Here is a 15128-nt window from a genome sequence, read left to right as displayed (position 1 = left end):
ATATAATTGTGTGCAGGGCTAGACTGAGGATGAAGAGGTGGCTATGGAACTTTAAGGCTCGTAACTGCCTTATGACATAAGCACAGCCGACAGCTAGATATGACAGGCCACATGTAACCTTTTTTATGCTCATGTAGCGTGCAGCCAGGCATGCGCACTGCTAAGTAGAAGATGCATGTGACTGAACACATCTCCTTGAAGCCAAGGATCAGGAGGGCTGCAATCAGTAAATGCTGCAACATCTTTTGGATGATAGACCACTAATGGGCGTAACCGCTTATCCCACTTTTCCTAAGAGAGTGGGATAGGCTAATATGGCCAAGGAACGACAAAACATGCATTGTATTGACATGAAGCTGTATCTAAAACAGGACCAAGGATTATAGAGGTCTGAGTCTTTGGCTCAGACTAATTGGGCGGAATGGTTCTTATCTGTCATCAAATTCCAAACTTTTCTTTGCTTTATCGAGTGAGGTCAATTGAGTTACTTTTTAAACTTGAAAGCCAATCAACATTTTAAGTGAAAGCACTGTGAATGATTTTGCCTGCTTTTACACAATTCAGTTAAAACCAGAACCAGGAAACCATGTTCACAATTTACTAAACACATGTAGAATTTGAGATGTCAAGAAGAAGAAGTCACTTCAGTTCTATGAACATGCAGTGAAAACAGTCAACATATATACAGATCCCCTGTGCCATTTGCAAACTATGTAATTAACATTACACTCAGTTCCTCTTTGAGCTATGATACACTTTCTTGATATACATGAATGCTCATGAATCACACCTACAAGAATTTAATTACTATAACCAGCATTATCACTGTCAAGGTCACCTCGTTCATCATATAGGCTCCATGACGTTAATGTTTGAAGAATGGTGTTATTAAATGTTTAAACCCACTACTACTTACCCTTTGGAGCTGGTTTACAGCTTTTAAGGTCCTTTTGCTCTTATTCTTAATGGTGTGGTTATGTTCTAGTGTAGATACACCATACCTACCATAGTGATCTCATAAGCAGTGAACTATGTAATACAGTAGAAACACTGACACACATGGGTTAACTCGATACATATTGGCTAACACAGATTACCATAACACACATTGAAAGATCTATAACACTTTCATTCAGAAATAATAATCCTCACACTACTAAATCTAAGGAATGGGCTAAATGGGTTCTGAACTGCCCTTGTTGAGCTACAACGCAGGGCTAAGGGAGAGAGTTGAAACTGGAGATATTTGACAGTGGGTATAGGAGGAGAGCGTTTAGTCAGGTCTAGTGGAGATTAAATAAAAGATCTGATGGTCTGAAATGTATAGGCAGAATGTTTTCATTTTAGGCGCTCAGACATGCTGAGCTTCTCACTGAATTACTTTTAGGGCAGGGTTTTCTTTGGTTTCAATGTCGTTTTTTTAATGCCATCAAAGCCACTAATGTGGTATATATCATCCATAAGCTATTGTGATATTGTGGTAAAAACAACAATTTCTACTCATCATCAATGTAGCATGGCTCAAGTTTTAAGTGCAGCTCTGACACAGGTTGGCCATCCTGTATTTAATATCCATAATGAAAGTAAATAAGTGAAGTACGATAAAGGAATGCATACTAATTTTAAATTACGTATGTAGCAAAAAAATTGTTTAGATTTGTTCCCTTAAAAAACCAACAAGCATTAAATGCGCTTTATGTGTGTGATATGATACCATATAAAATAATCCATATATTATAATAAAATTTAAATATATAGGATGCAATGGTGACTCCCTCTTAATCAATACAAGCACCACTTTACATTAGCTAATTACACACATGCGTTTTATGTTGGTATTTAATTTAGATCAAACACATCAATGAACATCTAATTATCTAAGAAGGACTAGGCTCCTATTTATCCAAGCTTTGTCCTTTTAGCGTGAATGTTACTCCCCTTCGTCAGGAAGCATGGGACAAGAAGTTTTGTGCTAATTAAAAAGGGGATAGTCCTTCATAAACTATTTCTCCTAGCTACCAAGTATTAAACACAGTGAAAGCACATACCAGAGGAAGAAAAGGTATTGAGTCCCGGACTGTATCATGGACATCATTAACTAAAATATAAATGAGTTGTCAGTCCTAAAAACTAGGCAATGTATATGAGGAAATAATTTTACCTTATTGTCATTGTCCTAACCATTTTGCCAACATGCATAGAGAACAAGTCATCATAGCTGAGATTTAATCTCTGTCTTATCTCTATAGCATAAACTACTGACATGAAAAGATAAAAGAAGAAAAATAGGAATCTAGGCCGCTGGATATTCATATCCTGTGACTACCAGAGCATCTAGAAAGCATTATGTAAATATAATGTTTCATATATAAATTTGCTAGCGAATTTACAGTATTTTAAAAATTCAATATTTACCTATAGTGGTGGTGTCAGTGGAGCATTCAAGATGTTTTCACTGAACCGTGAACTTGCAAACGTTAAATATTTTACCTTATTTAATTCATTATGCATTACAAAGGGTGTATATAAGTGTTATGTGCGCATGTGTACTGTGTGTTGATATGTGTACAGTGTGCACTGTGTTTAAATGCATACTATCTGTGTATATATGTGAACTGCGTGTGTATGTTCACCCTTGGCCACAAAAATCATATTCTACCATATACACCAGTCTTACTTATATACTACACATTGCAAATGGACCAAAAACAATTCTGGCAAATTTTGCGGTTCGTTTTAGGCCCATTCCTTTTCAGGCAACAAATACCCGACGAAAATTTGGGGCATTGTTAATTCAGAAATGAAGTTCATTCCGCGCTGCCCACATTTACTTTCATTTACTCATTCTCTCACGCTCTCATTCTCGTTCACTCTCTCTCTCACGCTCTCACTTCTGCATCTTCGCCATCTTCTTTCTTCTATGTCGCCCCTTCTCTCTTCTCTCGTTTATCTTCAAACGAGAGTGAGAGTGAATGTGGACCTACAAAAATTCTGAGCATTTTGCTTTTTTTCAGGGCTTTGTACAAATCGACAAGTTTACCAAAATTCGGTAAGTTTGCAATTTGTAGAAATCCGAATGCACAAGTCTACTATAAACACCACCATCATCCACATAGACTACATTTTAGCATAGACCACGCTCAGCCACACAAAACACACTAATACATTATGTGCTGTCAAAATGTTTTACAGTCCATGGAAACAGTTTGATGCCTACTTCTCTGATTGAATTTACATGTTTATGACTATTTGCATTATACTGAACACAATGTCTGATACAACCACATTCTTCTTTGTACACTAAAGAAACCCTATTAAAGACACTATTCTTAGTCCCACATATCATACTCAGCCACATAGACACTGCTCTTAGCTACAAACATCCCTCTCAGTCACACTTACCACACTGTACTTTCAATCACACACACTATCACTATACAGAGTATTTCATAAGAAGCATTTGTGCACAAGTTATGTGTTATGGCAGAAATCCAGCTGCATGCATTTGGCTGAATCACCTGAACATGGAAATACCCCACATGCATAGTTTTTTCATGCAAATGGATTTGTGCCAATTCAAAATACCCCCTTGACAGAACATGAAATAAGACAAAAATAATAATCTACTTTTGTATTATAGGCCATGAAACCATCATCAATGCAGAGTCCTGGCAGAGTGGGACAGGAAGGGCAGTGGTACCTGGAGTCCTTCCTAATAACTTTAATTTGGCACCAGTGGAGGGATTGTGCAAGGAAAATGCCTGCCGGTAAGATGCAGGAAATTTTTATCTTGCACATTTGGAGTGGCATCCTCAAAGAGTATTTGTCTTAATTTTTTTAATTGGAACTTCAAGAAAGTTTAGGTCTTTCAAGTTCCACATTACTTGTACAGCACACACAAATTGAACATTGCAACCTGGGTCAGGAAACCTTTTTGTACCATGTTTTGGTACGACAAAAGCTGTTACTTTTCTGTAAGTAAAGCTGTGAACATTGATCTGAAAGATTTACGCCGCCCATGTATTTATTATAATCAATGATGCACTTTAGTCTTAGGACCTGTGCATCACCCTTTTCTCTCACACTAACAGGTACTACTTGTTCATTGTGTTTGGTGGAGATAACACTTCTTTTTTGTCAGTGTACTTAAGGGCTCAGAATTTCTTCATTAAGCATAGCACTGGTTGGCTGCGCTTTAGTTTAGAGTGAACTTATTGCTTGGGGAAACCTTTAAAATTGTTTCTGACAGTGCCACAGGCTGAGGTGTCAGAACATATAGTTTATAAAATCACCTACTATAATAATTATCCACCCAGGTAGCTTTTTTTCAAAAAGGGCAAAAGCAGATCCCATACTATTTTCCCACTTAAGCCAACTGGGTCTAAGCAGACAGGAGGATTGATCCTCATAGATCCTGTAGAACACCTATGGTCATCTAAATAACTTTCTGTGGGACGTAATAGTATGTCCTAAAGTCCCGAATGTGTTAAATATACTAATCAATGTCATTCGGTAGTTTCCATCTCTGCCTTTTAAACATAAAAACAGAACTTGATGGCAGATTAGGACCCTACAGCCCATCTAGGCTCCCTATTTTATTCTGAAGTAGGAGTCAGAATGAAGGTCTTAATCAGTCCTTGGTCTTGTCTTCGATTCAGGATAGCTTTATCCATGCATGTTTATATTGCTCCTATTGTATTAGAATCTACCACTTCTGATGGGAGGTTACTCCATTCATTTACCACTCTCTCAGTACAGTAAAGCCTGACCCTCTAGTTTTAGATGATGGCGTCTAACATTTCTTCTTGGAATTAAACTTCCCACTTTGTTTTAAGCATTTAAATGTTTCTATCACATCACCTCTTTCTCTTGTTTGTTTTATGATATTTTTTTATCCTACATACCAGTTGACATTTTTGTAGCCCTCTGACCACTCTCCAAAATGTCAATATCCTTCTGGAGATGGGGTCTCTAGAACTGTACAAAATACTCTAGGTGAAGTCTGACCAGAGATCTGTGGGATAACCACCTCCTTATTCCTGCTATTAATGTTTCGACCTATACAACCCAAAACTCTGCTTGCTTTTTGCATTGGAACCTAACCTTTGATCATTATTCCCAAGTCAATCTCTTCTGTGGTCACTTACAGATAAGTGCCCCAATAGTATTTTCTGCCTTGGGATCTTTACGACTCAAGTGGATTATTTTGAATTTATCAACTTGCCATTTGGTCTGTCCCACTAGTCTATGCTTTTGCAGACCTTTGTATCATCCGCACAAATACCTGCCATACTAATTTTTAAAAGAATATTAAAAAGTATGAGCCCCAATACAGATCCCTGAGGTACCCAACTACTAGCAATACCGTCCTCTGAATATACACCATTAACTACAACCTTTTGTCTCCTGTCACTCAACCATTGTCTTTTTAAGAAAATGCATTAACTAAATGTATTTTACAATCATGATATGTGGATTCAGAGTATTATATTTTCTCATACTACTCTGGCAGGTATTTATTGTCTGAAAAATCAGCTAGTATATTATGTCTGAAAGTAGCACTGAATTCAGCTTAAATAAAAATTGTAATTGTCGCCCCAGTGGACGATGAAGAATAATTAGCTAGGCTTCCTTATTTTCTGATAAAATGTATTAGTATGAGGGAGAGGGAAGAAGAAGAATGTATTATATGATGCTTTAGAATGTAGATGTCAAAATATATGTTTATTATAGATATTAATTGTGCCATAGAAGCCCTGGGGGTATAACACCCGCTCCAGCTATACCTCTTTGGCATATCAATAGTATCCCCTTATCAGCCACAATTAAATATTCATTATTCAACCAGATTTTTAGCTTTTTGAGATTCCCTTCTATGTTTTTATCTTTCCTGGAGTGAAGCCTCACCTCTTATCACACACATGCTCAAATTATTAATCATCTGAGTATGAACTCATGTTGAATGAATGGGTTTTTTTTATACATACGTGTATTTGGTAAAAAAAAATTAACAGTTTGGTAGATTATTATTGTGTGTCAGTTTAAATTACTCATACAAAAATGGAACTAGCTAATAATACATTACAATACCAATGGTAAGTCTTGAAACAGGAGATAATTGACAGTGAAGTAGTTTACCTACCAGAAATACATAACTATATTATATTTAACTCTAAGAGTTTATAATTAATGAACACATGTTTCAAACACATATAATACCATTTACAAACACCCAAAAGGATCGTCTTTTTCATTGGACAGTCCTGATGTTTGGGCATTGTAACTGCCCCACTGTCTCGCATTTGTGGGCAGTGGACATCATGGGCCAGTTCTTGGAGATCCCATGATCTATTCTTACCAGCAAAAGGAGCTGTAAAATTGATTGCAGTTCCCATGTGGCCTCCTCGTGATGCTCTGCTCCTGATTAAGGTGGCTCTTCGGGAAACATGGCCACACCTTTAGCCCTGCCTGCTCCCTCTAATTCTCAGCCTCTAACCATACAGCCCCAACACTGGTGTCACGATTTGGACACCTGAACTTTTTAGGGGGAAACACATTGGTAATTAACATATAGGCCCTAATATATATAGATTTTAGCTGAAATGGTTATAAAACCTGGATGTTCTAAATGTACTTATTTATTATGATAATAGATATCTTATATTTACATCAACATTGTATATGAGCTCCTATGTATAAAACATTTGTTCAGTAGAAATATTTAATGTTAATTATTTTAAGAAGTGTTTAACAAGCCTTACCAATAAGTGCTGTCGAGTATCCTTCTTTCTTTAACACGTTGGCAAATGTTAGTTCCTCTTTGGGAAGTCCTCCTGAAGAGGCAGAAAATATGAACACTCCAATTCTGGAATCTGACGCCATACCTATGTTTAATATAAACAATGCATATAGTAAAAAAGCAATAGAGTTATGATAATCGACTTCAGGTGTTCATATTCAAAGCATTCCCATTCTACTAGTGATTCCAACTGAAGCATTACTGTAGTAAAAATGTGTGGGTACTTGTCTGCATTGTTTGGAAAGATAATCTTTCTGGTTAATGTTTTGGTACATAGTAAATCTCATGCTATTTAGTTAACAAATCATATTGCTGAGCAGAACTGCTACTATCTTCTATAAACCTAAACTTCCATTCAATTGTTTGAACAAGAGCACAGTCAGATGACCAATATAAACCATAGGCTCACCGCTGCAACAGTGTATATCAATGTGAATCATACCGAAGGTTTCCATCATTCAGCATTCTGTTATTTTTTTTTTAGCTAGCCGGTGCGTAGAAAAGCCTTAGCACACGTATCCCAGGGTAAAGAGCACTGCGTTATAGAATGCTTTGCTTAGAAGCATACAAACTAGGAGAAAAACAATGATCTGCTCAAAATGTGAAAAAGGCATATTTGATCTTGGTAAATTTAATTGGAAACAATGAATAGTCATTTATATTTAGACCGAGTTCAGCTGTTCCTTCTGAAGTGTAAAACTAAAGAACATCAAGTAATGTTAGATGACTGCACATAACAGCATTTGCTAGTATCAGAACCGAAAATGTAAAGTTTATATGAATTGAAGGTTGAGTTACTAGACTTGCCAACTTGCATGAACTCCACTGCTGTGACTATTCACTGGAGAGTTCCCAGGTATGCCTGTGTGCTACAACACAACAGGCATACCTGGGAACTCTCCACATTTTACTGCATTAATTGGATTGTTTAGTTGTTGGAGAAAATAAGACTTATGTTTTATTTACCAACACCACAACCGCCTCTACCATGGAGTATTATTATGTGCATTTCTTGCTCATGCTCAGCAGCACCCCTAATGATGTCACTGAAGAAGCCACCTATCATTTGTATGCATTCATGTGATTGGCTGCTGCTGCTCCCACTGAAATCAATGGGAGCTCAGCTGCCAAGCATGCGCAAAAAGTATACTCCCTGTTTATACTTCCTGGTTTCAGGAAAACGCAAAAATGGCGGTGACTCTAATAACTAAATAATGCCTGCAGAGATTTACTTGCAGCAAAATCATGCATTGTGATAAGGTTTTTGGATATTACTCATCGTATTGAATACTGGTGAAAATCGGGAAGAAGTTTTATCTAAAATTGAATTCCAGTGACTACTAAGACTAAGGCTATGAACGTTATTTTTCACTCTTTCTCAACATTCTAAATAACGTAACTTTGTAGTGTGGTTTTATGTAGAATTAGAAATAGGCATACTGCAAGAAACACACAAAGACCTGAAAATGGAGGTCTCGCTGTGATGAAAGCAGCAAACAACCTCCTTGCACTGATGAACACAATAGTCAACAGTTACATGAAAAATTGAAAAAGTTTAAAAAAAATACTTTCTGAATGAAAAAATAGCACAAATTCTGAGAAAAGATAGATTAGAAATCCATAAAAAAGTGTATATATATATATATATATATATATATATATACACACACACACACCGTATTTGCTCGATTATAAGACGACCCTGATTATAAGACGACCCCCCCAAAATCTGAATATTAATTTATGAAAAAAAAGTTTTACCAGTAAATGTTAATTCATGTAAACTATGTGAACAATTGTTTGTTAATAAAAGCTATGATTGAGAAAAATATTTTGTTTTTATTTCCTTTTTTTTCAACCTGCCCCCCCAGGCTTGCCACTCTGCCCCAGAAATGCCTTACACCCCCTATATGCCACATGATATGCCTTTTAACCCTCTAAATACCACTATGCCCCATTTAACACTCCCCCTCTCTCCTCCAAACTTACCGGAGCTTCTGGGTCCCCCGGTGCTTAGTCCGGGCAGCGTGTAGAGCTCTACGCGATTCGCGTAGACAACTTCCGCTGTACGCGAATCGCGTAGACAACTTCCGCTCTACGCGAATCGCGTAGAGCTCTACACACTGCCCGGACTAAGCACCGGGGACTCAGAAGCACCGGTAAGTTGAGGGGGGCATAGCACAGGAGGATCCAGGTCCCCTTCATCCGAGTCCCCGGTGCTTAGTCCGGGCAGCGTGTAGAGCTCTACACGATTCACGTAGACAACTTCCGCTGTACGCGAATCGCGTAGACAACTTCCGCTCTACGTGAATCGCGTAGAGCTCTACACGCTGCCCGGACTAAGCACCGGGACTCAGAAGCACCGGTAAGTTGGGGGGGGGCATACACAGGAGGATCCAGGTATGCTGCGTCGCTGCAGGGGATCTGGATCTTAGTCTCATAGTCAGACCTATTTGAGGTCTGATTATAAGACAGCCCCGATTATAAGACGAGGGGTATTTTTCAGAGCATTTGCTCTGGAAAAAACCTCGTCTTATAATCAAGCAAATACGGTATATAAAATTATTTTAACACATAATCACCATTATACAGTGTATTTAACTATAAAATGTAAGGTTTAGGAAAGTGATAGATCTGCATAACTAAATTTTAGTATGATATTCAAGCTGGCATTTAAGAAATAAACTGTTAATTAACTGCGCCCGTTTAAAGTTCTACAATGTTCATTTTACACAAAGTAATACATTTCCATAATGTTATAAATTTCCTATCCAGGTCACAGATCAGTAAAATACTGATAACTTATAATTTAGTTATTTCAAATGATGAGTCACAGAAGAGGTAAAGGCAACTAAATCTACACTGTAAATAATAACTGCTTTGATGAAATACATTTTATAGAACACCTTCTAATCAAGAGGAGAAAGCTTTTATTATATCGCCTGGAGATAACATTATTTTCAGCCAACTGCAGAGTTAATGAATCAGTCTCTAACAGAATTCATAGCCTTTTATCGATAGGATTATCAAAGTTTCAATGCAATGAAGAAGATTTATTAGTTATAACATCACGCAAGGGACATCTATTTCGGCAACCGACCGCTCTTACTGAAGCTGTTTCAACAACTTTGCTGAACTTAACATTGTTGAAACTAAACACAATGTTAAATGCATCATTCTTAGTGCTATTGAATGACCAAACTATTCCCAAAAATAATTTTTAATTATATAAAATGTTTCCTTCTTCAGACACAAAACTGGGCACTGATATGGGTTTCTGCCATAGAAACTGAAAAGAATTCAAAGGCCTGACTTTTTATCCCCTTCAGCCCCAGGGGTTTTCATTACCTAAGAAACAAAGTTTTTTTTGTCATTTTTTACCATATATTTGTTAAACTTTGATTCTCCTTTTCCATATTTGATGAACCCACACAAATTATTTTACAAATTATTTTTTTTTTACATATTACCGTATAATAAATATTCTTTAATACTATTGGCTTTAGGGGTAGTGTTTTTCTCATTTTTTTACTTATAGTGGTGGGGCTGAGGTGTACCTTCTAACAATGTAACATTAACCCCTTCAATCCCATTAGTAATAGGATCACTGGGTTTAATGTACTTTTAATATGCATTCGTCAAAAACAAAATAATAACTCAAGGTATTAATATATCACTGGCATATATTATACAATATACACTATATGGGCAAAAGTATTGTGGCACCTAACCATTACATCAACAGGGACTTTGATGACATTGCATTCTAAATACATAGACATTGTTATGAGGTTGGTCCCCCCTTTGCAGCTCTGCATATGATTACTGTAGCAGGGCCCTTCTCACCTGTTGTCTCTTTAAGTGAAATTATGTTACACACTACTTGTTTTGTCCTGTCCACCCATTGTACAGTGCTACGGAATTTGATGGGGCTATATAAAAAAAATAAAATCTTGTAACGTTTCTTTGCTTAACATGCTAAAGAGTAGAATTAATAATTTATATAAGTGAAACAACACCTTTAAATATGTCCAGGTGGTACTCTTTACTGTGTAAAGAAGGCAAAGTGTAAAACTACATAACAATAAAAATCAGATTTCATATTTTTCAAATCCATCTTAAACTGTCATATATCCAGTATATAACGCACAGCCTTTCATAAGACTGTGTTGCACATAACTGGTCGTACCTGATCTTACTGGATATCTGCCGGTCAAAAATGCAGCTCTACTTGGTGTACATAAAGGAGAAGCTGCTAGATGCTGAGTAAGCTTCACACCTTCTTTAGCTAATCGGTCAATATTTGGTGTTCTAAAAAAAAATATATATATATATTTAGTTTAATGTGTGCAAATGGTTATCACACATGTGCATTGCATAAAATCTCTTCTGCTGGATACAATTGCAAATGTACAACAAATTTGGTATTTGTGGTGCATTGTGGTCATATAAACTGAACATGATAAAATATGCATATTCATACTAAAGAAATATAGTTTGAAGTCACTACACTTTTTTCTGGCTTCAAAATATATTTTATTTGTTTATATTGCTAAATAAATGCCTACTTACTGAGCCATTTCTCAGGATGATTTTCATAGTTTTGCTCTAGTTATATTTAGATGAGAACCTTATAAACAGCTTACGCTTCACTTGGGAAAGCCTATTTATTTTTTTAGGACAAGCTGAGCTATTCATAAATGCCTTGTTTAAGGCAAATAATGCATCATGGTACAAATGCAAAAAACCCCCAATATTTTTTCCTATATTTTCTCCCTGTATGTGCCACATAAAACAACAACTAAGAGAACTGACACATTTTAGTAAATGTATCTAGTATATGGTTGTATACACATGTATATTGCACACAAAGCCCATTTAGTTGACTGTATACACAATATTGCACGTTTTGTGTATACAAAATGGGGTTAAATGCCATAATTATACACAATTTGGAAATGCATATGATGCCCCATATATAACTTTAATGATCCTCATCATCATATTGGCTGAGGGCAATAAGAGCTTTAGTCCACAAAAGCTATATATTAGTAGGTGGGGAGGTAGACAATTGGGGAGGCAGGAGGTGATGTTACACTGTGCGATCCCTGCATGTTACCAAGGATCAGACAGTTGCTCCTGTATGCCTGCAACATCTGGCAGCAATGGTATCCAAGAGTCTACAGTCACAGATCAATCACCAGCATCTCAAACTCTTGCCTGTAGGCAGAGATTTGTTCATGAAATCAGCAGCTTGGTGTAGTTTGGTAGTCCCACTGTACTGCATAAAGAAGGGGAGGATGCTAACTACATATGAGGCACATGGTTCCCACTTGGGTCCACTTGACCAACTATACATTTCACACGTAGTTGGAAAACACAGGAAAAATTGTATACTTTTATATATACGTTTAGCATTTTTAGTTTTACAAAGTATCGGTTTAAAAAACATTGTTCTAAAATAGTGCAATAATATTTAGCTACTGAAATACATATATAAAAAGAACATTTTTCAAACCTTATCGTGTTGTTTCCGTAACACCCAACATCTCCAATTCCAAGGTCGTCAACCATAATGAGAATAAAGTTAGGCCTTGACTCAGTAGCACTGAGTACATGTATTGCAAACATAGATGTCATCCAGGATAGAAGTCTCATGTTTCTAAATAGAAGCATTTGAGAAGAAGTTAATGAAAATCTGGATAAAACATGCTTCAATTCAACAATGACAAATACAACAAGGGTGATGACTCCATGGAAGTGATATTTCTAAACCCACATCACATAGATTAAGGTGACTTGATCGTTCTATCTGTTTTGTGATCAAGATTAAGGTTTATATCAAAATCAGCTATCAATCTTACACAATGATGGTCATAATGCTGGCTGTTTTCCAGAATAAAAAAATCAGCATGGGAATTGGAAACTAATCTAACAAAACAGTAGCATGCTGTCCATGATTGAAGAGAGAATAGGGATGCACAAGTTGATGGATGGAAAATCAAAAATCTGAACATGAATTTTGCATGATTTCATTTTCAGTTTGCAGAGCTCATCCATAAATTTAGCCCAAGAGAACTTTTTATAGCATCTGCTTTACGTTCATGTAAATTTCCTTTTCAAATAGTTCTGTAGGTTTTCTTTTGCAATCACATTTTTCCCAACTGATCGTGTAAAAAACAGAAAAGGCCTGAATAAGCAAATACCGTTAATATTAATGTTACCGCTCTGTGTTTGCTGCCTCTTCAAGAAATAGTCATCTGGTCTAATCAAGTGAGCTAATTTGTTACTGAGTTTTGCAATAAGGGATGCATCAACTTCTTGTTCATAAAATAAAATGTTCAAAATCTCAGCTACAAAAAAATACCTTAAAGCGTGATACAAATTTCATTTTCGCCACCAATGACCAATTCATAATTTTCATCACCAATCATACACTCATTATGGTATGTAAATCATATGTATACATACAGTATCTTACAAAAGTACACCCCTCACAATTTTGTACATATTTTATTATATCTTTTCATGTGACAAAACTGAAGAAATTACACTCTCCTACAATGTAAAGTAGTGAGTGTACAGCCTGTATAATAGTACAAATTTGCTGTCCCCTCAAAATAACTCAACACGCAGCCATTAATGTCTAAATCTTGGCAACAAAAGTGAGTACACCCCTAAGTAGAAATGTCCAAATTGGGCCCAAAGTGTCTATTTTGTGTAGCCACCATCATTTTCCAGCACTGCCCTAACCCTCTTGGGCATGGAGTTCACCAGAGCTTCACAGGTTGCCACTGGAGTCATCTTCCACTCCTCCATGACCACATCACGCAGCTGGCGGATGTTAGAAACCTTAGATTCCCCCACCTTCCGTTTGAGGATGCCCCACATATGCTCAATAGGGTTTAGGTCTGGAGACATGCCTGGCCAGTCCATCACCTTTATCCTCAGCTTCTTTAGCAAGGCAAGGATCGTCTTGGAGGTGTGTTTGGAGTTGTTATCATGTTGGAATACTGCCCTGCGGTTCAGTCTACGAAGGGAGAGGATCATGCTCTGCTTCAGTATGTCACAGTACATGTTGACATTCATGGTTCCCTCAATGAACTCCCCAGTGCCGGCAGCACTCATGAAGGCCCAGACCATGACACTCCCACCACCATGCTTGACCGTAGGCAAGACACTTGTTTTTGTACTCCTCACCTGGTTGCTGCCACACACGCTTGACACCATCTGAACCAAAAAAGTTTATCTTGGTCTCATCGGACCACAGGACATGGTTCCAGTAATCCATATCCTTAGTCTGGTTGTCTTCAGCAAACTCTTTGCAGGCTTTCTTGTGCATCATCTTTAGAAGAGGCTTCCTTCTGGGACCAATTTGATGCAGTGTGGGGCGTATGGTCTGAGCACTGACAGGCTGACCCCCACCCCTTCAACCTCTGCAGCAATGCCGGCAGCACTCATACATCTATTTCACAGTGTTGTCGCATTAAAAGATATAATAAAATATTTACAAAAATGTGAGGGATGTACTATCTTTTGTGAGATACTGTTTATATATATGTATATATATATATATATATATATATATATATATATATATATATATATATATATATATATATATATATATATATAGAGTTTATATTTTATTTAATACCCAAAATCTAAATACAGAACAATGGAACTATGCATAGAGAGATGTCCAAATATAAAGAAAATAGCATAAACATTTAACAGGAACACAAAGTTAATTTTTTTTAAAATTATAAAACAATTATGAGTGTGCATGAGAGTATTTTAAATAAATTAAAAATGCCTATTATTTCCAGCTTGTTAAACGTTTGTTTTCCTTATACTCATACCTGGGAACTTCTGGGCTCCGGCTACCAGGAGCCTTCCCTTGCGGGATGCGGCCAGGACTGCACACTGACGTCAGCGGGTGGTCCCACTGCCGTCGGTGGATGGTCCCACTGACGTTAATGGGAGTTCCTGCTGATGTCAGTTAAAGGAAAAATGGGCGGGGAGCGGGGCATGTCAAGACCCCCCTCCCGCGACACGGACGATTCGGGTCTTGACCCGGAGAAGCAGTGCTCACCCGGCACTTGGAGAACATTCTTGGGGTCCATGTTTGTGAAGGTCCCCAAAAAGATGGATCAAGTAGGCCCTCAAATGATTACAGAAAAATCCTTTTTTGATGGGTAAACTTTTTTGTGGTCCTAATTGTCTTCTTGTACTATAGTAGTAGTGCATATATGCTATAACAACATCATTAACTATAGAATTCATGTGAGGTAGGTGAGCTGTAAACTGTTTTTGGAAAAGGCATGTG

The 15128-nt window shown here is 37.1% G+C and overlaps 1 protein-coding gene across 1 annotated transcript in view; it reads right to left on the bottom strand.

Annotated features, from left to right (window-relative positions):
• STS (steroid sulfatase) overlaps positions 1-12532 on the bottom strand; it is a 90764-nt gene extending 78232 nt beyond the window's left edge. The window contains exons 1-3 of the mRNA XM_053457390.1: positions 12318-12532; positions 10989-11110; positions 6762-6884 (exon numbers count right to left, since the gene is read on the bottom strand). Coding sequence (XP_053313365.1) covers positions 6762-6884; positions 10989-11110; positions 12318-12475 — 403 coding nt within the window. The 5' untranslated portion in view covers positions 12476-12532. The remainder of the gene's footprint in view (positions 1-6761; positions 6885-10988; positions 11111-12317) is intronic.
• Positions 12533-15128: the final 2596 nt, after the last annotated feature.

The sequence above is a fragment of the Spea bombifrons genome, chromosome 2 (genome assembly GCF_027358695.1).
Source record: "Spea bombifrons isolate aSpeBom1 chromosome 2, aSpeBom1.2.pri, whole genome shotgun sequence".
Lineage (NCBI taxonomy): Eukaryota > Metazoa > Chordata > Amphibia > Anura > Pelobatidae > Spea > Spea bombifrons.
Note: the sequence above shows the minus strand (reverse complement) of the source record. Positions and strands in the feature narration are given on the sequence as shown.